The 23646-nt window shown below is 37.4% G+C and overlaps 2 protein-coding genes across 6 annotated transcripts in view; both read right to left on the bottom strand.

Moving 5' to 3' along the window:
* The window catches only part of dock9b (dedicator of cytokinesis 9b), a 122908-nt gene extending 107270 nt beyond the window's left edge, over window positions 1–15638 (bottom strand). For 2 of the 3 annotated variants that reach the window (XM_048200616.1, XM_048200621.1), the window contains exon 1: window positions 15106–15638. In XM_048200616.1, coding sequence (XP_048056573.1) covers window positions 15106–15222 — 117 coding nt within the window. In that variant the 5' untranslated portion in view covers window positions 15223–15638. The remainder of the gene's footprint in view (window positions 1–15105) is intronic. The other variant, XM_048200619.1, reaches the window with a different exon arrangement.
* A 2979-nt stretch (window positions 15639–18617) lies between these two features.
* bmpr2a (bone morphogenetic protein receptor, type II a (serine/threonine kinase)) overlaps window positions 18618–23646 on the bottom strand; it is a 32345-nt gene continuing 27316 nt past the window's right edge. For 2 of the 3 annotated variants that reach the window (XM_048200608.1, XM_048200610.1), the window contains exons 12-13: window positions 20504–21711; window positions 18618–19527 (exon numbers count right to left, since the gene is read on the bottom strand). In XM_048200608.1, the coding sequence (XP_048056565.1) occupies window positions 19265–19527; window positions 20504–21711 (1471 nt within the window). In that variant the 3' untranslated portion in view covers window positions 18618–19264. The other variant, XM_048200611.1, reaches the window with a different exon arrangement.

Here is a 23646-nt window from a genome sequence, read left to right as displayed (position 1 = left end):
GGGCCCAAAAAATTATTTTGCCTATGTCACAATATGAGGTAAATCCAGCCCCGCTCACTTGCATACACTTCTGACAGTATTAAGTTCAAACTTAAATACAGTCAAGGTTTAGCTATGAGCCTGTCCAACAGACCAATCAGGAAGCTTCTTTGCAAACAAAAAGCCATAAAGAAATACAGATTTGCACAACCATATAAACACAAATTAAAGCTGAATCAAGCAAATCAACCAACAAAAAAAGGCACTTTTTACCAGACACTTGATACCAGTGCCATGCAGAATACAGGAAATCGAATTGCGCAGTTACTGTCAGTCCGGATGCACCAATGATTCCTGCAGCTCAAACAGTAAAGCATGGTGCTTGAGATGACAAGGTCATGGGTTTGATTCCCAGGGAATACATGAACTGAAACAATGTATACCATGGATAAAAGTGTGTGCCAAATACATAAAAGCATTTATATCGCTCAGAGATATATTAATATAATATATAATAATATAATATACTTTTCACAGTTGGCCAGAAGCGATTGTTTCTAGTTTAAAGGTGCCATCGAACATTTTTTTACAAGATGTAATATAAGTCTAAGGTGTCCCTTGAATGTGTCTGTGAAGTTTCAGCTCAAAATACCCCATACAATTTTTTTAAATTAATTTTTTTAACTCCCTATTTTGGGGCATAATTAGAAATGCGCCGATTCATGGCTGCGGCCCCTTTAATTGCTCGCGCTCTCCGCCCCCCCAGAGCTCTCGACTCTATCACTGCATAAACAAAGTTCACACAGCTAATATAACCCTCAAAATGGATCTTTACAAAGTGTTCGTCATGCAGCATGTCTAATCGCGTAAGTATGGTATTTATTTGGATGTTTACATTTGATTCTGAATGAGTTTGAGGCTATATGCTCCGTGGCTAACAGGCTAATGCTACACTGTTGGAGAGATTTATAAAGAATGATAAATATTTATAAAAATGAAAATAGCAACGGCTCTTGTCTCCGTGAATACAGTAAGAAATGATGGTAACTTTAACCACATTTAACAGTACATTAGCAACATGCTAACGAAACATTTAGAAAGACAATTTACAAATATCACTAAAAATATCATGATTATCATGGATCATGTCAGTTATTATCGCTCCATCTGCCATTTTTCGCTATTGTTCTTGCTTGCTTACCTAGTCTGATGATTCAGCTCTGCACATCCAGACGTTAATACTGGCTGCCCTTGTCTAATGCCTTTCATAATGTTGGGAACATGGGCTGGCATATGCAAATATTGGGGGCGTACACCCCGATTGTTACGTATGTTGAGGTTCGCCTGTTCTTTGGAGGTCTTTTAAACAAATGAGATTTACATAAGAAGGAGGAAACAATGGAGTTTGAGACTCACTGTATGTCATTTCCATGTACTGAACTCTTGTTATTGAACTATGCCGAGGTAAATTAAATTTTCAATTCGATGGCACCTTTAAAAAGAATAAAATATTAGTATTTTTCTCACACACAACTCATTTCACTTCAGAAGTCATTGATTCAGTAACTAGGGTTGTATGGATTAACATCATGTTCGATTTGCATGGTTTTTGAAGCATCAACTTAAAGAGACCTATCAAATTGCATTATATGGACTCACAGAGACCACAGAAGAAAATGTTTTTCTGTTCCCCATCTGGGACTGCATGAGGAAATGATTTAAGAGAATTTTCATTTTTGAGTGGAGTATCTCTTTAACAGTTGAGTTTAACAGTTTAACAGTTGAGGAGACTAAAGATACAACATGTTTGTTAAATATCATCCTCAGGAAGTCCAAAGCCAGGAGTAAAAAGGAAAACAACTCTCACCACAAATGACAGTTCGAACTGACCGCTTGTCCATGCAAACCAGAGACAGATCTGTTCTCATCAGACAGACTGCTTCAGAGCTCACAGGGTATCAGATGAAATCTCCTTCTCAGCAGCCTGGTTTCTCACTTAGGCCTGAGTCAACAGGGTTTGAACTCACTACAGTATGAAAAACCTTGCAGTAAAATCCACAGCTTACTGGGCTGCCTTTATCACCAAAAAAGGTGACATAAGTTGCGAAGTCATAATAATAGTTTTCTCTGAATGTTTTGTTTGAAAGATTGAACAGATTCCACAGAAGAAAGAAAAAACATGTTGTATAATAATAGTAATAGTTTTATCATTTATGATTCATAATAATAGTTTTCTCTGAATGTTTTTGTTTGAAAGATTGAACAGATTGTGTGTGAAGATAAGCTCATGCTGGATTTCGTCTACCATGTAAACACTGAAGACAAACTTCATAGAGTAGAAAAGGATTGTTGAAAACACCCCCTGGGTAAATCAAAATTAACCATCATGTTGATCAAAAACCCAATCATAACTCAAAGCCTGACTTCAACCATAGTGAAACACACCCAGAATGTTGGCAGAGACAATCACCCACTCATATCATCCAAGATATTATGCAAATTAATCAGAACTAATTAAGGCTGGGACAGGATGTCACCCTGCAGGTGGAAGTGAGAGCCAGATTTTTAATTCTCTGGGACATGAAGGACAAGAGATTTTTGTAGGTGCATCTTTGTACTTTTCATTATCAATTTGTATGTTTAAATATTAAAATGAAAAGTTTACTAAGCGCACAAATCCTCTCATTATAACAAACTAAGCGGATACATAAATTAAATAAAATATTTATTTTGCAGTTTAGTCAGATTCATTGATTAAACAGGAGTTTTTCCACTCAGTGAGTTTGCACTGAACTGAATGACAGCTTCAGTGATTATAAAGGAAGCGCTCTTTACTCGCTGTCTGTGTAATTTGTAATTCGCACTTTGAAAAAAGTTTGTTTTCATAAGAATTTGTGACCTTTCCTACAAATATATACTTAAAACTTTAGTACAAACCTAACCCTAACTATGTTAGGGAGTGGAAATGGCTAATGAGCCAATAAGTGCTCTTCTGCTGCCATCTACTGGTTATAGTGGTAATTGCATGTTTTTTTTTTTTTTTACCGTTTTTTCCGACTGCTTACACACAAAATCCTTACTTGTCACACAATATCTGAAACCTGACACTCAAACACCAGAACTACACACCAAATCTGCAAAACCATATGCTAATTCTCGGGCTTCAACTCAGTTTAATATTTCATAAAACACTTTTTGCAAAATACAACTCACAATTCTCTATATAACGCACAAAAATCTAAAAGAAAGTATCTTGATTTCCTTTTTCAAACACAACCATTGTTTCTGTCAAACTACACATGGTTGATGTATTTCTTTTCTTTCGTACTGTGTAATACTGTATTCACAACCACAAATGCTTACAGTAAAAAAGTAAATAGTTTGGTTTCAATCTTGCTTTCATGTTTACTGTGAAATTTTCAACATCTCTCTGCCAATTACTTTCAATCTTATACAGAAATGTACATAGGAGCTCATGAAAGAAGAGCTTTAGGCTTTGAATAACTGTGTGTATTTGATATATCCAAAAATAGAATATTATGGCAAAGGTGTTTGCGAGTAAGACAAATGTTTGATTTCAAGATGTGTTTGTGATATTTTGAATGAATTCATTGTGCAAGAGGCATGAGGCATTTTGTGTGTGCAATTATTGGATTTGTGAGTAAAATTTTGAAAAAAAAGAGAAAGTTTTGAAAATGTGTGTAAAAAAACTGTAAATAAAAGTGTTTGTATTTCACCAAGTGTTAGTTTTCCTACATCATGAAACTTTTAATTTGACAAACGTGGACAATCTTTGAAGGATGAACAAAAAATTTTTTTGGTCATCACATTAAAAATAACAGTAGCACTTTATTTTACAGTCCTGTTCCCTATGTACATACTGTGTACTTATTATTGTAATTGCAATAACTGGGTAATAACTAGGTACTAACCCTGAACCCATGTAGTTACCTTATTACCCAGTACTTTCTAGGTAAGTACACTGTAAGTATATGTAAGTGCACGTACTGTAAAATAAAGTGCAACCAAAATAACATTTAAATTAGATAATATTCAGACTTTTGAGTTTTGAAGTGCTGGAAAAATTGTGTGAAGTAATTGAAAGTCTGTATAATAGCTGTATAATTTGCTACTGTAGGTTATGATCAAAGCTATATGTGATTCATCTTCGGATGCACCACACACACACTTGTCGTCACGTCAAGTGAATAAGATTTGATGAATAAGATAAGATCAGAGTTCACCATACTTTTGGTGAACTGACGCCACTGGATATACGTCACAATACAGAAGAAAAGATCTGACACTACTTCCCTTACATTGCAGTTTTAAAGGGATCGGTCACCTAAAATCTTTCTCAACATCATGTTGCGAGAGCCCCAGCTGAGCCAGGAGTCCTTTCTGTGTGGAGTTTGCATGTTCTCCCCGTGTCAGCGTGGCTTTACTCCGGGCGCTCCGGTTTCCCCCACAGTCCAAAGACATGCAGGTTAGGTGGATTGGATATGCCAAAAAATGTCCGTAGGAGTGTGTGAGTGTGAATGTGTCTCAGCACTCTCAGTGCTGGGTTGTGTCAGGATGGACATCCAGCGTAAAACCTGTGCCAAATCAAGTGTGTGTGAAGCGGACCCTGCAATGAGCGTGAATAACGCTAGGAAGATGGATGGATGTTGCTCCAACCCCATATAGTGTTATTTATTTATTTGTTTTTCAAAAAAGATCTTTTTTGTTCTTTATTTATGGATAAAAGTTTTTTTTTTTTTCATGTTCAATACATGGTCAATATTAACTGTCATTTTAGAAAAAAAAAAAAACGTTTCTATTCCACAGAAGAAAGAAAAGCATAGTGTTGGAATGACACGAGATGATTATATAATGCCTGAATTTTCATTTTTAGGTGAACTATCCCTTTAAATGAGAATGCATGTGTGTGTGTGTGTGTGTGTGTGCGCGCACACGTGTTTTTGTGACATATCAGGACACAAATTTGTATAATGACATGGGTATGACATAGGTATTACAAGGAGAGGGTGACTTATTATATTTAATGTTATTAATTTTCAAAAGGCTTATACAATCACACAGAATGAGCTTTTTTGAGAAAGTAAAAATGTGCAGTTTCTTGTGATGGGTAGGTTTAGGTGTAGGGTTGGTGTAGGGGGATAGAAAATACGGTTTGTACCAGTAGTACCATTACGCCTATGGAAATGTACCCACAATTCACAAAAACAAATGTGTGTGTGTGTGTGAGAGAGAGAAAGTTCCTAAAAATGGAGAATTCAATCTTTCAGTAGTAGTTCCATTCCCTCACTTTCAGTGTGGACGTCAGACAAATTTCCACAATAAAAAAACAGGCCTGATAGATTTTCCAGTGGTGTGGTGAGTGTGGATCTGTGAGTCTCACTAAAAGGGAAAGGTCTTCATCATTTTACCAAAGCACAACAATATAGGACACTGAGACATCACGACTTCATGTGAAGATGGGAAAATCATTAGATGAAGTGTCTGGAAGAAACATTTTCTAGAGCTTTCTTCTTCAGTTGTTAATGATGTAATTGGTGGCAGTTGTAAAATTATGGGTACATTTCCATGGAAACAAGCCTCGAGCACTATGACAAAAACTATGGGGCTTTACAGCCGAAGCGATATGAGTTTGTCAGCCTTTAAAACAGCAGCATTTATGATTTAAGGCTACTTTGCAAGTTCAGAAAACTAAGCCTTATTAGTCTATACAAAAACTGCTTTTGCCTTTGAAGAGTACAGTATAGGCAATTTAACACAGGTCTATTGATGCAGTCAAGCTAAAAATCATCAATATCACTGCGGCCCAACTTGAGCTAGATGTGCTGTTTACAGCAGTGGCAGGATGTAATGATGTTCTCTCTGATGAGCTGCTCAATGACGTTTGCTGTAGCCTGGTTCCGCTGTAGATTAAGTTAGGAGTGCACCTCAGCAGAACCGAGAGGGGCGTTGAAAACATTGAGCATTTAAGATGTCAAGCAGCAAAGATTTTACAAATGAAAAAAAAAAATCTGAAAAAAACTGAAAATTCCATGATTAAACCGCAAAAAGCAAAAGCAAGGTGAAGTGATCATAATACTGAAGCTAAATGTCTTTTCCATCTTTCCATGCACTAAAAAATAATGGATATTGCCCTTTTTTCCATTATAGAAGTTGCTTTGCTTCCTAATGGATTTAACAAGCAAACCTGTTTTTGCATACATAACAAAAATGGTGTGAAATTAAAGGAATAGTTCACTTATGATGAAATGAAAATTCTGTAATCATTTATTCACCAAAACAACACAAAAAGAAACTTTAAAGCTGCTTTTCACATAAAATGATAGCAAATGGGAATTGGGATGTCAAGTCAAAATGACCAAAGTGCCTTAAAAACAGTCTAGATGAACCTGAAACACATTGAATAGTTTTGTGAGAGGAACAGAACCTACTGAGCCCCGCACATGGCATGGACAATTTTAATTTAGGACATGTTTTATTTTTGTTCCCTTGTTTTAGTAAAATCGAGGCCACAATGTAATACTTAGCATTTTAATTTAGGTAAATCGTGTCCACGACTATTTCATTACAGTGTTTTACTTTAGTTAAATTGTGGCCAAGATTTAACTAAAACTAGCGGACAAATTAGTACAAATGTGGCCACAAATTAATAAGTCATGGGAACAAATTTTTTTGTCCTCATGTCATGTGCAGGGATCCATATCAACAAAATTTTCTGATATTAAACTTGGTGACACTGAAAACCAAATAGCATTCATTCATTGCATCATTGTCAAATGAGATTTGGAAACTATGGCTGATTTTCATAAAGCCTGTTAAAGGATTAGTTCACTTCAGAATGAAAATTTCCTGATAATTTACTCACCCCCAACGTTATCCAAGATGTTCATGTCTTTCTTTCTTCAGTTGAAAAGAAATGAAGGTTTTTGAGGAAAACATTCCAGGATTTTTCTCCATATAGTGGACTTCACTGGGGTTCAACGGGTTGAAGGTCCAAATGTCAGTTTCAGTGCAGCTTCAAAGAGCTCTACACGATCCCAGACGAGGAATAAGGGTCTTATCTAGAGAAACAATCTGTCATTTTCTAAAAAAAATGAAAATGTATATACTTTTTAACCACAAATGCAATGCGAAACTGCAATGCGATCATCACGTTGGAAACGTCACGTGAAGTACTGACCCAAGTGTTTACAAAGCAAATGTGCAAAGACTAAGTCAAACGGCCTTTGCAAAAAAAGTTAAAACAACGATGTCAGATAATTTTGAAGTTGGAGGAGAAAATGAGATGGAGTTTTTCACCCTACCACGGTACTTCCGCCTACGTCACGTGTGACCTTTCCAACATGATTGCGTAATGTGTGGCGCATCACAGAGCAGTGCAATATGAGCATTTGTGATTAAAAAAGTATATACTTTTTTTTTTTTGAAAATGACCAATCGTTTTGCTAGATCAGACTCTTATTCCTCGTCTGGGATCATGTAGAGCTCTTTGAAGCTGCACTGAAACTGACATTTGGACCTTCAACCCGTTGAACCCCAGTGAAGTCCACTATATGGAGAAAAATCCTGGAATATTTTCCTCAAAAATTCCTTCATTTCTTTTCAACTGAAGAAAGAAAGACATAAACATCTTGGATGACATGGGGGTGAGTAAATTATCAGGAAATTTTAATTCTGAAGTGAACTAATGCTTTAACAGTCAGCATCCCAGTAAACCTCTTACCGGGCTTAATTTTTTAAAAATCAACTTCAAATTTGGAACACAACTTGGTTAGACACATGGGCATGGCTTAGATTTTCTAGTAATTTTAGAGTACAAATAATTTTGTAATATATATATATATATATATATATATAGTATAAAATTAAAAAGTTTAGTTTAGTACATTAAACTTCTATAACTTTTTTACATTTTCATTTTTTGAAGCTACATTTACTTCTGCAATAATCTGCTGAGTGCCTTCATTAAAAAAGAGACAAACCTATTAAAAGCATTAATGAATTACAACCATTTAAGTTCAGATCTATGCTCAAAAAGCGGGGTGACAGTTAACAGGTTAATTCAATGACTTAAATGTTGGTGTGTTCTTCTCACTGTGTGGCAAAGTGCTCCATAAACAGCCAAACGTCTCCTATTGTGTTCCACATAAGAAATAGAATATATGAATTTGGAATGTCATGATGGTAAGTAAAAATCTTTAACTGACAGAATTTTAAATTTTTGGGTAAACTATTCATTTAAACCAAAACAGTTCTATATGATTCAAATGTTACAAAGAGTTACAAAAAGAATTTCTTCACAAACTTATTGCATAATGCATTCCAGGACAACCAGCGACTAAAGATGTCATCAAACCTCCCATCACTCAGCATTCTTACCATCCCGGCAATGTGTGGATCACATGATCGTCGGATTCTCAGTGTCCTTTAACAAGCCCACAGGACAAAGAGCGTTTAAAAATAGAACAGACACCCAAGCTGCTCTCATCCATAATAAATGGTAGTGGATATCCAGTCAGCAGGCCTCACCTGCTCCCTACACACACAGCAATCACACAGTCTCCAGTGTACTAATGAGGCCATTATGAACTACATTTTACACACATTTAGATTTACGCAAACGAAAAGTAGTTCAAACTTCTTACCGTAATCGGCAACATTGTATCACAGAACAGTACGGATTCTAAATAAAACACAAAATATGATACAGTGCTTTTGGTGACAGTTACATTACCATTTACTCGCCATGTCCTAATTGTGATTATTCAGACTAATAGTAACTTGATCTGTAATAGCGAGAGTTCAATCTAACGTATGCTGTCCACACGCAGGGCCAGTGGCAGTCCATCTGGGAGTGTAACGGACACCACGGGGAGGGCCTTTGATATGTGTTACAGAACCCAGATGCACACATGCACAAACATCATGAAAGAAACAGACACAGACAGCTGTGTGATTGCCACTGTGAATGAACTGCACTAGCTTACTGAAGCATGTGTTGGGGGAGGATGTAGGTCATTAATTGAAATGTAACACTCATATTGATCCAAATGCACATTCATGCCCCTGGTCACCTATTCTCAATTAGCTGATCTCACGACAGCCACTGTGTTATATGGTTTGCTTTGAACATTTACAGCACATAATCTATCGTCAGTCAGTGTCAACCATGTTTAAACAGAAAATAAGGAGTGATTTGTCGAACAATCTATCATGTGATCAGAAGCGTCAGGCTTTTTGCAACATATAGCTTAAGTAAATGCATACAAAAGCTTGTGAGAGCTCATCAGTCTGTGATGCTTTGAATTAATCTGTTTATAGTGTGAGCACGTGTTTGTAGGGTCAGTGACATGTAAGCAATATAAGAAAAGAAAAAATATTTATTTCAAATATTAATAAGCAGTGAAATAGTTTTATTAAACAATTTTTTTCTCTGAGAAATAATAATAAATGATTAATCCAAACTACACTACCATTCAAAAGTTTGGGGTCAGTGATATTTTTTAAGCATTTAATACTTTTATTCAGCAAGGATGCATTAAACTAAACAACAGTGATGGTAAAGACATTTACATTGTTGCAAAAAAAATGTCTATTTCAAATCAATGCTGTTATTTTGAACTTTCTATTAAAGGCATAATATGTAGTTTTTCGCCACTAGAGGTCACCTATTCAAAACGAAAGCGTAGCTTGATGACGCTGAGAAGGAATCATGGAAGATGTCGTCTTCACCTCACAGCTGGTGGCCTAAATCTGACAGGACTCAGGCAGAAATCATGTTCTTGAATGAGATTATTAACGTTACTGTGGTATGAAGCAGAGCAGGGCGAGTGATGCAAGAGCTGAACAAGGCCGCTGGAGTGATTGCTAATGAGAGACGAGCGCGACACGCCTCCAGAGCAGTGGAGCTTTTATTATGCCACAGTCGCCGCTTCCGCTTCTTCCGGTCAAGCATAAGTGAGATAACGCAGCGCTTTTATCATATTAGATACATTTGAATGTGTTGAAAATACAATAAATTATAACATTATCCTGATGAGACACTTGTTGCACACTGCAGTAAGCTAGATCAATATTAGAATATCATATTAATATAATCAAGAAAACAAGATTCAAACAATAAGACTAAACATGTTGAGCTATATAACAATGATTAGTTTTCTGTCTATAAATGTATCCAAACATTTGTCCCTTGTCTAATAAAACACATTATATATTAAAGTGTCTTTGGTGTTTCCATGGTTTCTACAAAATAAAACCGGAAATCGAGGGTAAAGCAGGTATGATGTCATTGATAGATGGCGTACGGACATGGTCCGTGTCCTGGTTAAAATTGCTTATTTCTCTGGATTTAAACATTGTGGAAACATTGGGGATAATGTAAGTACACAAGTCAACAAAATATATAACACTGTTCTAGTGGTTTTTGGATATTTTAATACATCATATAATACTAACCCGATTCCAAAAAAGTTGGGACACTGTACAAATTGTGAATAAAAACAGAATGCAATGATGTGGAAGTTTCAAATTTCAATATTTTATTCAGAATACAACATAGATGACATATCAAATGTTTAAACTGAGAAAATGTATCATTTTAAGGGAAAAATAAGTTGATTTTAAATTTCATGGCATCAACGCATCTCAAAAAAGTTGGGACAAGGCCATGTTTACCACTGTGTGGCATCCCCTCTTCTTTTTATAACAGTCTGCAAACGTCTGGGGACTGAGGAGACAAGTTGCTCAAGTTTAGGAATAGGAATGTTGTCCCATTCTTGTCTAATACAGGCTTCTAGTTGCTCAACTGTCTTAGGTCTTCTTTGTCGCATCTTCCTCTTTATGATGCACCAAATGTTTTCTAGGGGTGAAAGATCTGGACTGCAGGCTGGCCATTTCAGTACCCGGATCCTTCTTCTACGCAGCCATGATGTTGTAATTGATGCAGTATGTGGTCTGGCATTGTCATGTTGGAAAATGCAAGATCTTCCCTGAAAGAGACGACGTCTGGATGGGAGCATATGTTGTTCTAGAACTTGGATATACCTTTCAGCATTGATGGTGCCTTTCCAGATGTGTGAGCTGCCCATGCCACACGCACTCATGCAACCCCATACCATCAGAGATGCAGGCTTCTGAACTGAGCGCTGATAACAACTTGGGTTGTCCTTGTCCTCTTTAGTCCGGATGACATGGCGTCCCAGTTTTCCAAAAAGAACTTCAAATTTTGATTCGTCTGACCACAGAACAGTTTTCCACTTTGCCAGAGTCCATTTTAAATGCACAGGGAAAACACCTGCGCTTCTGGATCATGTTTAGATATGGTTTCTTTTTTGACCTATAGAGTTTTAGCCGGCAACGGCGAATGGCACGGTGGATTGTGTTCACCGACAATGTTTTCTGCTGACAGTCCATGGTGTGATTTCCATTACAGTAGCATTCCTGTATGTGATGCAGTGCCGTCTAAGGGCCCGAAGATCACGGGCATCCAGTATGGTTTTCCGGCCTTGACCCTTACGCACAGAGATTGTTCCAGATTCTCTGAATCTTTGGATGATATTATGCACTGTAGATGATGATAACTTCAAACTCTTTGCAATTTTTCTCTGCGAAACTCCTTTCTGATATTGCTCCACTATTTTTCACCGCAGCATTGGGGGAATTGGTGATCCTCTGCCCATCTTGACTTCTGAGAGACACTGCCACTCTGAGAGGCTCTTTTATACCCAATCATGTTGCCAATTGGCCTAATAAGTTGCAAAATGGTCCTCCAGCTGTTCCTTATATGTACATTTAACTTTTCTGGCCTCTTATTGCTACCTGTCCCAACTTTTTTGGAATGTGTAGCTCTCATGAAATCCAAAATGAGCCAATATTTGACATGACATTTCAAAATGTCTCACTTTCAACATTTGATATGTTATCTATATTCTATTGTGAATAAAATATAAGTTTATGAGATTTGTAAATTATTGCATTCCTTTTTTATTCACAATTTGTACAGTGTCCCAACTTTTTTGGAATCGGGTTTGTACTTAGAATCCTGTATCACATTTTCACAAAATATGAAGCAGCACAACTGTTTCAAGAAATGTTTCTTAAGCACCAAATCAGCATATTAGAATGATTTCTGAAGGATCATGTGACACTGAAGACTGGAGTAATGATGCTGAAAATTCAGCTTTGACATCATAGGAATAAATTACATTTTAAAATATATTAAAATAGTAAACAGTTATTTAAAATGTAAGCAATATTTCACAATATAAAACATTAAAAAAAAACTTTGCAGACTCCAAACTTCTGAAATACTTAATAAGGTTTCTTTTCAAGAATTTAATTCTTTTAATGAAGCTTTTTTCTTCATTATGATATCATGCCAAAACATTAGCTAAAGCTCTGAGAACATTCCCTGTTAACTGTGGAGAGACAACAGAAAGAGAAAAAGAGAAAAATATGCCATAAAGTATGTTCTTTTGATTGAGAGCTGAAGTATGTGAAAACAAAAATAGAAGCCATTGACCCTAAGATCCATTAGTGGACCCCAGCATTCCTGTTTACCAGCCATTATTACAAACACACTTAACTGTGTGTGTGTGTGTGTGTGTGTGTGTGTGTGTCATACAGTTTATAAACCATCTGGTTTTTTTTTCTGTCTTTCGACATGGATGATAATCAAAGATGTCATTAAAATGTACAGCACTAAGTCACAAAGCCAAACTTAATTGATGTCAAAAGGGCAAATCCAAAGTCTAATCCTTGAACCGTGAGTAACCATGGTAACACAAGCTGGACAGAAAAACACCCTGGTCTGATTCAAAACCTTGTGGGTCGACCCACAAATCTAACGAACTGCCACTGTGCCTTCCAGTAGCAGGACATGGCTACACAGAGAGTTTATTTACTGCGGAAGTGGACATAACAGCATTTTAATGTAGTGACTTCCTGTTTAGCCTTGTGAATTGGAGTTCACCAAATGAAGGAAGAGTTCATCTGGTGTAGCTGTTGAGTTTTTTGCCCTGCTAATGGCCATAATGGTGACAGATTGAGCCTGTAACCTCAGCAACTTTTATGTTCACTCTTATATTTGGGATTGAACTTGCAATCTTTGTATCGAATACTTGAATTTCTTATCAATTAGGGCATAACGCAACATTTGAGTGTGTGAAAGTGAATAGAGGCTGAGAACAACCACTAAAACTACAAACAATTCAGCATCACTTCAAACCAATAGTTCATCATCAAAAAAAATGAAAATGATGTCATTATTTCATGTCATCCTCTTGTTCCAAACCTGACTTATTTCTACCAGGCTGTCAAAGTCTAAAATTGACAAAAACTACCATAAAAGTATCATAAATGCAGTCCATCTAACTATATTTGAAGTCTTCTAAAGTCAAACAACAGCTTTGTGTGAGGAACAGACCACAACTTAAGCTGCTTTTTAAATTTGAATATATGCAACATCAAATGAGATTTGAAGGGTTAGTTCACCCAAAAATGAAAATTCTGTCATTAATTACTCACCCTCATGTCGTTCCACATCCGTAAGACCTTCGTTCATCTTCAGAACACAAATTAAGATATTTTTGATAAAATCCGATGGCTCAGTGAGGCCTGCATCGCCAGCAATAACACTCCCTTTTTCAATACCCAGAAAGCTACTAAAGACAAATTTAAAACAGTTCATGTTTGATGTGACTTTCCTGGAACACTACAAAGTCGTGAGTCTTGATTTGAAGTAGTGACTTACGGGCTCAAAAACCTGCCTGGAACGCAGCATAAGAGCGACGATATGGCTAGGAACTATACTCTCATTCCGGCGTAATAATCAAGGAACTTTGCTGCCGTACCATGGGTGCAGCAGGTGCAATGATATTATTGCACCTGCTGCAGCCATGGTACGGCAGTAAAGTTCCTTGATTATTACGCCAGAATGAGAGTATAGTTCCTAGCCATATCGGCCTAGAAAATAGCAACTTTTCATTTTCCATCGGTCTTAGTACATGATGTAACTACAGAAGAGTCGAGTTTTAAATAGGAAAAATATTGAAACTCTTTGGTCATTTTTGAGCGAGATGCTAACGGTCTAATCAGATTTAATGAACTATGCTAAGCTATGCTAAAAGTGGTACTGCCAGACCCGGAGATCGGCTGAATGGATTCGAAAACGGTAAAACTCAACTGTTTAACTCTAGTGGAGATGGAAAATGAGCCTATTTTTTAAAAAAAGTGGAGTGTTCCTTTAATATTTTTGAAGCTTTTTGAAACTTTCATTGTATGGAAAAAAGAAACATCAACATTCAGCTAAACTTATCTGTTTGTGCTCCATGGAACACAGAAAGAAAAAATGTTTGGAACAATATGAGGATAAATAAATGATTAAACAATTTTCAAAATTTTTGGGTGAACTATTCCTTTGAAAGAATGAAATTCCTTGATCTTTAAATGATGTTCCTGGCACAAAAGACTGTTTTGCACAAAATGAGAATGGCTAACTTCGGTTCCCCACTTTCATGTGTATTCAAGTGTTACTTTGGTAAGGCAACATCTGAATTATGGTGGAATCAGACAGCTTTTAAAGATCTTAGCTGCGTTTATTAGCTCCAGATGGAACTTTCCTTTTTTGCATAACAGGTAATGGATGAAGAGACAGAACTCCTGAGACTCCTTCTGTTCTGAAAGATGAAGTAATGCAGGTGATATTTCAAATGTTAAGCAAGACTTTAGCTCTGAGCCCAACTGGACGCTTCCAGAAGATTCATTTTTCCCAGTTCAATGCAATCACAATTAAGTGACAAGACACTGGTGCCAAACTATTCATTTCAAAGAGGGCTGAAAAAGATGAAGGCGGCAATGATGGAGACTTGACAGGTGGCAGGTACCCAATCTAAGTTTACCTATAAAACTCTTTTGAGCAGTTTTACATGCATTGACATTTATCTGATGCCCTGTTTTAACTCCCAACTTAGCATGTTAATAGCCCTGTCCTATATTTCATATTTAGGTCATTATGTGAACGAATTACAAAGGCTGAAATAGAAATGCAGTAAGAGCATAAAAGTGGGACTTTGATCAAACGCAAACTTTAAGGATGCACACACTCACCACCAGCACAGAAGTGCGCACCACCTCAGAGACGCTCTGCCGTAACTCCGCGGCGGTGCCGGGCTTACTCAGACCGCGCGTGAACTTTCGTGTCTCGGGCTGAGCCGAAGAGGCCATCGCACCTTGCGTGTGTTTCAAAGTTAAAGTCTATGAATACATGTCTATAGACAAAAATTCACGCGGTCACTCTGCGAGGAAGTCCTCGGTTGAGACCTGTCCTTCACAAGAAGAGGCAGCGAGGCATTCCCAGTCCTTAACACCATGAGATTGGTCATCTATCCTCTTCCAAACTCCATAATTCTGTGTTTGTTTTCGCAGCGTCGGATGGAAGCTGAGAGGTAGCGCGTTCCCGTTGCGCTGTTACACTTTAATGAGCGACGGCTCCCCGGAGTCCCGCGTTGCTCCGTGCCAGTTTCGCACCGCCCGTGCGTGTCAGTGCGTGATGAAGCTCCCGCGCGAGCAGCAACGCCTCTCCTCAGCAGAAACTTAGAGCCAAGGAGGTCATTTGCGTGCAATTTAACAACACATGTCATGTTGAACTGATGTGCGCTTGATTATTTATTCTATTGAATCGCCATAAAACATATTACGATTTAAAACATCACGAAATGGGCTCAAGTTTTGTTAAACAGCAGAACAACACGTTCTATGGAGGCATGTACAATAAAACATAGCTAAAGGTATTTTTAATGCATTTTAATAAACCATATGATAACTGTTTACAAGTTAGAAAAACACATTATCAAAGATGCATTACAGTCATTATAGTAAAGATATATGTCCATAAGGGAAGTTACAGTTATTTATGAAGAGATATAAAGCATAAGAAATTTATAAACAGCCTACATATGCTTCCTAAAAGGTATCGCGAATATATAAATCCATATAATGTTATGCTTCAATTAATATTTTACTTCAGTGTGACGGTAACTAAGCAATAAATGCTTTAATAAAAGTGCATTATTTATTAAGGGTCAATGTTAGAATAACATGTTTTAGTGCGTCGACTAGTGGTGATATTCTCATATTGCAAGACTATGGCAAGCGTTTTGACTTTTATTCATTCTCAGGATATGAATTCTTGATATCAACAATTCAATTCTTGATATCAGGAATTACATTTCCACTAGTAACAATGTTAATTCTTAATATCAACTATTCAATTTTCACTAGTTAAAATGCTAATTTTTGATATCAAGAATTACATTTCCACCAGTAAAAACTATAATTCTTGATATCTGTAATTGTATTTTCACTAGTGAAATCCATTCAAATTCAATTGTTGATATCAAGAATTGATTTCTTAGTTGAAATTCTAATTTCGCATATCAGAAATACAATTCTTACTAGTAAAAATCATAATTTTTCATATCATTAATTATTTGTTACTAGTGCAAATATCTGATATCAACAATTTAATTGCTCAAGTCAAATGTTAATTTTTGATATCAATAATCTGATTGTCACTAGTGACAATTTTAGTTTCTGATATCATGAATGTGATTGTTACTAGTAAGAAAGCCATTTTATCTGAATATCTGAAATTATATTGATATCAGAAATACATTTTCAGATATAAAAAAATGAACATTTTTACTAGTAGCAATTCGGTTGTTGATATGAAGAACTGACATTGCAACTAATGACAATTGAATTTTTGATATCAAAAATTCACATTTTTATTAGTAACAATGTAATTATTGATATAAGAAATGATGATTTTTACTAGTAAGAATTGTATTTCTGATATGCGAAATTAGAATTTCAACTAAGAAATCAATTCTTGATATCAACAATTGAATTTGAATGGCAGCCTATGGGGACTTTTCACTAGTGAAAATACAATTACAGATATTAAGAATTCTAGTTTTACTAGTGGAAATGTAATTCTTGATATCAAAAATTTGAATTTTAACTAGTGAAAATTGAATTGTTGATATCAAGAATTAACATTGTTACTAGAAATGTAATTCCTGATATCAAAAATTGAATTGTTGATATCAAGAATTCTTATCCTGAGAATGAATAAAAGTCAAAACGGCTGCCATAAATGACAGTTACGTCATGTATGTTCATGACACTGTAAATAAACTGAGACTATGCAAATGCAAAGCATAATTTAATTTAAATCTGCAGATAACAATACACTTTTACAGTCTGCACCTTCTTATACAAATCACAATTTTCAAAATGTTTCAGCAAGGGGTAATAAAATGATTGATCACGACACTACGATTACAACGATTGTGTTAACGAGAGAATAACATCATACAAACACTCATCCACGCATACATACATGCACTTGTGCATAAACACACCAGGGTCGCAGCTGAAAGTATCTTGTGCTCTTTAAGATGCATTTAAGACATGCAACAGTCAGTTAAGGTGAGGATAATATGGGACTCTGATTATATGATTATAATGAGTGTCCAATCAATTATCACTGACATGCCAGAGCATTTTGGGAACACAAGAAGGTTTGATTTCAGACCAGAGCTGCTTGCTTCATGTCTTTGTGCATAGCGTAAAATGCTGCTCTTGTGTGCTGTGCTTTGAAAAAAGACTATGTTTACGTAACTTACTAGACTTTTGCCCTTTGTTGTCTCCTCGTTCATCAAACGTAAGTGCGTACGAAGATGCACATCCCCACAAGAATAGATACAAACATGCAACACAAAAACCTTTCACACGATTAGAGACGAGACACAAAGACACAGGAACAAACACACGGAGAACTGATCTTGTGCGCTCATGCACACTCACTCACACATAGAAAAATAAGTAAATAAGTAGGTCCAAAGCATCGTTAAACATTTTAACAGGATCCAGAAGAGTCAGTTGACCAGACCCAGTGCAGCTTTGTCTTTGTCTCTGAGTAAAGCTTGTCCAGAAAGTGAGATGTGTGATCATATCAGATGTTGCCATGGTCTCTGTATTTCTAAACACTGTCTTGTTGCAGTCTTGAGTGTCTGATGCTGAGAGATAGATAGTGCCACCACAGTGAAATGTGTTGAATTGCTTTTTATAGTGTGTTGACCTCAGAAGGGGAAGCCTGCTGTCATTCATGGAATAGGTTTTGCACAAACAACAGCGCTTACAAGTGTCAGATGCCATGACCACAGTCATGCGGGAACTTCAGTTATATTGTCTCATAAATCTGTGCATGGGAAATTATTAGAGAATGTAAACATATTTTTCAGGTCTGCATGGGTAAAAATGAAAGCTTTATCACCTTTCATGCAAAATTAATGTTGGTGTTAAGGTTCATTACTCTTTTTATATTTTCAATAGTTTTATAGAGGTTTCACTCACAAAGAGAGAGATGAGCATAATTAAAGGGTTAGTTCACTCAAAAATGAAATTTCTGTCATTAATTACTCACCCTCATGTCTCCCCAAACCCGTAAGACCTTCATTTGTCTTCAGAACACAAATTAAAATATTTTTGATGAAATCCGAGGGTTTCTGAAGCACACATAGGCAGCAACGTCATTGCACATTTTGAGGTACAGAAAGGTACTAAATTAAAACCATCGACGTGACTGCAGTGGTTCAACCTTAATATTATGAAGCGACGAGAATACTTTTTGTGCGCAAAAACAAAACAAAAATAATGACTTTATTCAACAAATTCGTCTGTCCTCTGCTACACTATTTTCATTGCAGAGCTTCAGTGTTTATGTCTGAATGCGGGCTCAGTATCGGCCAGTACTTAATGACAGAAATTTAATTTTTGGGTGAACTAACCCTTTAATATTGACTTTAGAAATATCTATTACTTTAAGATTTTGTTTCCTTTTTTCCAGGTCTAGTAATCAGAATTTTAAAATTTCCATGACCTTGGGAGTGTGATGATGAAGTTGTACACTGGTTTAATATTAGGGACCATTTTAAATGGTCAAAATAATTATGATTTATAGCTTCTAGCAAAAAAAAGTGACTTAATCAACACAAAAACATACAAACATTAAATTAAAAGATGGCTGCATAGCTCTTTTCAATGTAAAGACTCTTACTGTGCTTACAATTGGGGTTAAATTTAAGACATGTATATGGTCCATTCCACAGTTCACATCAGTCTCCACAGCCTTCAAACATTTAGAGCTGTAGAGTTGAATGTTTATATATTTTTAGCCTGTTTTTCAAGATCAAAGTGAGGTTCAAAAGTCACAGTCATTAGGATCTGAGAAGCGAGATCCTCCTCGACTACCTAAATACACGGCCGAGGCTGATTTAGGTCTGCTGGTACCAGCCTGATTCTGGTTCCCTCCATGATGTTTGTTGTTGTTGACTTCAGCATCCAGTGTATCCGTGGTGATAACCCAGCTGGCAGGACGCCACTTCTTCAGAGCGTAAGGCGTCTTCACGCGCTTCTTGATTTTATCTCCTGATCCCTCTGTCATGTCGCCGGCAGACTTGCCTCCTGTGGACGAACCAAGAAATTACAACATTGTTTAGGGGTGTAGATGAGCATGATAAAGTGTAATTTTAAATAGTAACAGCAATTCATTAACTTTGGCTAATGAACTAAACATATGCACATTTGTCACGAAAAATGTATGTAAAGATACACATCACGCCAATCAAACAGTTGACGGTAGCCATTGGCTTACATAGTAAATAGTAAAATACTATGGAAGTCAATGGGGCCCATCAACTGTTTGGTTTCCAACATTCTTCAAAATATCTTCTTTTGTGTTTAACAGAATAAATAAACTCATACAGGTTTGGAACAACATAAGGGTGAGTAAATGAAAATTTTCATTTTTGAGTGAACTTTCCCTTTAAAACCTGCCGCTATTCCACAACTCCATGGATTCCAAGTGGTGCTCAATGCAGAGCCAAATGAAGTCCAGCTCCCCCTCTGGACGTAATGGGTGGAACTTGACCTAGTCCAGCTCCACGTCTGTGGACCAAATAGGTAGATATTTGGAAGAATGTTTGTAAACAAGCAGATCTCGCCCCCCCTTTGACTACCATAGTATTTTTTTCCTACTATGGTAATCAATGGGGGGCGAGATCTGCTGGTTTACAAACATTCTTCCAAATATCTTCTTTTGTGTTCAGCAGAGCAAAGAAATTCATACAGGTTTATAACAACTTGAGGGTGAGTAAATGATGACAGAATTTTCATTTTTGGGTGAACTATCCCTTTAAGAGTGTATAGCTTCACCTAATTTAGGTATAGGGATCGGGTTAGGGTGTGGCTGGACCTTCAAGCTCGACCCATTATGTCCGGAGAGGGGTAGCTGGATGTCGAGCTTCACCCATTTAAACCATCAACATCAGCAAGTCTAAATGAATATTTTTCAAATTTTAAACTCCCTGTACCCCTTGAAAACACTCATTGGTGCAGCAAAAAAACACTTAAAAGGCGAGTTTGCAGCACTAATACTCACCTAGTAATGGCAGTGTGGTGATGGACAGATCCAGTGAGTTGGGTCTCTCGGGTCTGCGCACGCGGTTCTGTCTGAGCAGTGCCTCTCCTTGTGTCTGAGCTTGGGTTTGGGCCTGCGGAGGAACCACGGTTGGGGCAGGACAAGGGTCAGGCAGTGCAACAGGCTCCACCGTAGAAGACAATGGAGCGTCCCCTGTTGGACCAACACTCTCGCTGTTCTCTCCTCCTTCTCCTCCACCCTCAGTGTCTCCATCGCCCTCTCCTTCGCCATTGTTGTTATTGCTGTTATTGTTGTTTGCATTGTCAGGATGCGCCTCTCTTCTCAGAAGAGGCTCCTGCTCATCAGGGCTAGTGTTCAAGAGGCCGAAGGTCAAGTCCTCTGAACTCATGGTGCCTTTCCAACGAACATCGGCAGCGTTGGCGGGGCTTGCTGCTGGCTCAGGTGCTGCTCCAGTCGCATATTTATTCACAACTGCCACAGCATCGTTGTTGGCAACTGTAACTGGCCTGGCTTCATGTGCTGTGCTCACCACACTGGCTTTAGCCACACCCGTCTCAACCTTTTTCAGATTTGACTTTCCGAGTTTTCCAAACTTCATCCGTAGTGATGAAGATGATGAGGTGGGTGTTTTTCCAGAAGGCTTGGCATGGAAATTTAGGCTACTCGGCCTCTTAGGGACATTCTGCTGCTTTGGTAAGATGGTTACAGGGGTGTCAGCAGCCCGACTGGAACCCTGTGACCCCGAAACCTCAGACGCCTTCTTCGTGAGGGTGTAGAACGAGGTTGTTGTTTCCGGAGAGCAGAACTGTTTCTGTGAATATTCCATTAGGCTCTCATCTGAGCTCTCCCGCAAGTTCCTTTGGACTTCGTTTGGGTCCAGTTTTAGTGTCTCCAGGTCTTCCCGAGTCAGCTGAGCACAGAAGGGGCTACTGTTGCCTCCTGGTGGAGGCTGAGTATTATTGCAGGACTCTGAGACAGGAGTGGGGGTGGAGCTTTCTGTGCCAGACTGCCGTGATTGGGCCTGCTGCCACTCGTAGTTGATGCAGTTCCTGTTCTTCTCTGCAGGGTTAGACCCTCCCACTGAGGGTGGGTCCACCGAGGTGTCATTGTGGAGGGGTTTATCAACACCCTCATGGTTTTCAGTGTTTGTGGAAGAGTGTTCAAGGAAAGAACCCACCTTAGGTGTCTGCCTTCCAGTAGAGATATTCCTATAAAATTTAAGTTGTGTTGGTTGATTCACATGAGATAAAGACTTACAAAGACTTTATTACAACTGATAACAAATAACTATGATTTGTGTATTAATTATTTGGAGTTCTACAGATTTGATTAACAGGTGTTGTGCAATGTTAGACATAACAGGATTATTTATTACTGATTATTGATTACCCGTGGTTGTACAGTGAGTCAGCAGTGATTATTGGTTATTGATTACCTGAGGCTATACAGTGAGTGGTCAGTGATTATTGGTAATTGATTACCTGAGGCTATACAGTGAGTGGTCAGTGATTATTGGTTATTGATTACCTGAGGCTATACAGTGAGTGGTCAGTGATTATTGGTTATTGATTACCTGAGGCTATACAGTGCGTGGTCAGTGATTATTGGTTATTGATTACCTGAGGCTATACAGTGAGTGGTCAGTGATCATTGTTATTTATTACAGTATACAGTGATCAGTATTATTGGTTATTGATTACCTGAGGCTATACAGTGAGTGGTCAGTGATTATTGGTTATTGATTACCTGAGGCTATACAGTGCGTGGTCAGTGATTATTGGTTATTGATTACCTGAGGCTATACAGTGAGTGGTCAGTGATTATTGGTTATTTATTACATAAAGATTACAGTGATTATTGGTTATTGATTACTGAGGCTATACAGTGAGTGGTCAGTGATTATTGGTTATTGATTACCTGAGGCTATACAGTGCAGTGGTCAGTGATTATTGGTTATTAATTACCTGAAGCTATACAGTGCATGGTCAGTGATTATTGGTTATTGATTACCTGAGGCTATACAGTGAGTGGTCAGTGATTATTGGTAATTGATTACCTGAGGCTATACAGTGAGTGGTCAGTGATTATTGGTTATTGATTACCTAAGGCTATACAGTGCGTGGTCAGTGATTATTGGTTATTGATTACCTGAAGCTATACAGTGCATAGTCAGTGATTATTGGTAATTGATTACCTGAGGCTATACAGTGAGTGGTCAGTGATTATTGGTTATTTATTACATAAAGCTATACAGTGAGGGGTCAGTGATTATTGGTTATTGATTACCTGAGGCTATACAGTGAGTGGTCAGTGATTATTGGTTATTGATTACCTGAGACTATACAGTGAGTGGTCAGTGATTATTGGTTATTTATTACATAAAGCTATACAGTGAGGGTCAGTGATTATTGGTTATTGATTACCTGAGGCTATACAGTGAGTGGTCAGTGATTATTGGTTATTGATTACCTGAGGCTATACAGTGAGTGGTCAGTGATTATTGGTTATTGATTACCTGAGACTATACAGTGAGTGGTCAGTGATCATTGGTTATTTATTACATAAAGCTATACAGTGAGGGGTCAGTGATTATTGGTTATTGATTACCTGAGGCTATACAGTGAGTGGTCAGTGATTATTGGTTATTGATTACCTGAGGCTATACAGTGAGTGGTCAGTGATTATTGGTTATTGATTACCTGAGGCTATACAGTGCATAGTCAGTGATTATTGGTAATTGATTACCTGAGGCTATACAGTGAGTGGTCAGTGATTATTGGTTATTTATTACATAAAGCTATACAGTGAGGGGTCAGTGATTATTGGTTATTGATTACCTGAGGCTATACAGTGAGTGGTCAGTGATTATTGGTTATTGATTACCTGAGACTATACAGTGCATGGTCAGTGATTATTGGTTATTGATTACCTGAAGCTATACAGTGCATAGTCAGTGATTATTGGTTATTGATTACCTGAGGCTATACAGTGAGTGGTCAGTGATTATTGGTTATTGATTACCTGAGGCTATACAGTGAGTGGTCAGTGATTATTGGTTATTGATTACCTGAGGCTATACAGTGCAGTGGTCAGTGATTATTGGTTATTGATTACCTGAGGCTATACAGTGAGTGGTCAGTGAT

The sequence above is a fragment of the Megalobrama amblycephala genome, linkage group LG8, assembly GCF_018812025.1.
Source record: "Megalobrama amblycephala isolate DHTTF-2021 linkage group LG8, ASM1881202v1, whole genome shotgun sequence".
Classification (NCBI taxonomy): domain Eukaryota; kingdom Metazoa; phylum Chordata; class Actinopteri; order Cypriniformes; family Xenocyprididae; genus Megalobrama; species Megalobrama amblycephala.
The sequence above is the reverse complement of the archived record's forward strand: the minus strand, read 5'-3'. Positions and strand labels throughout refer to the sequence as shown.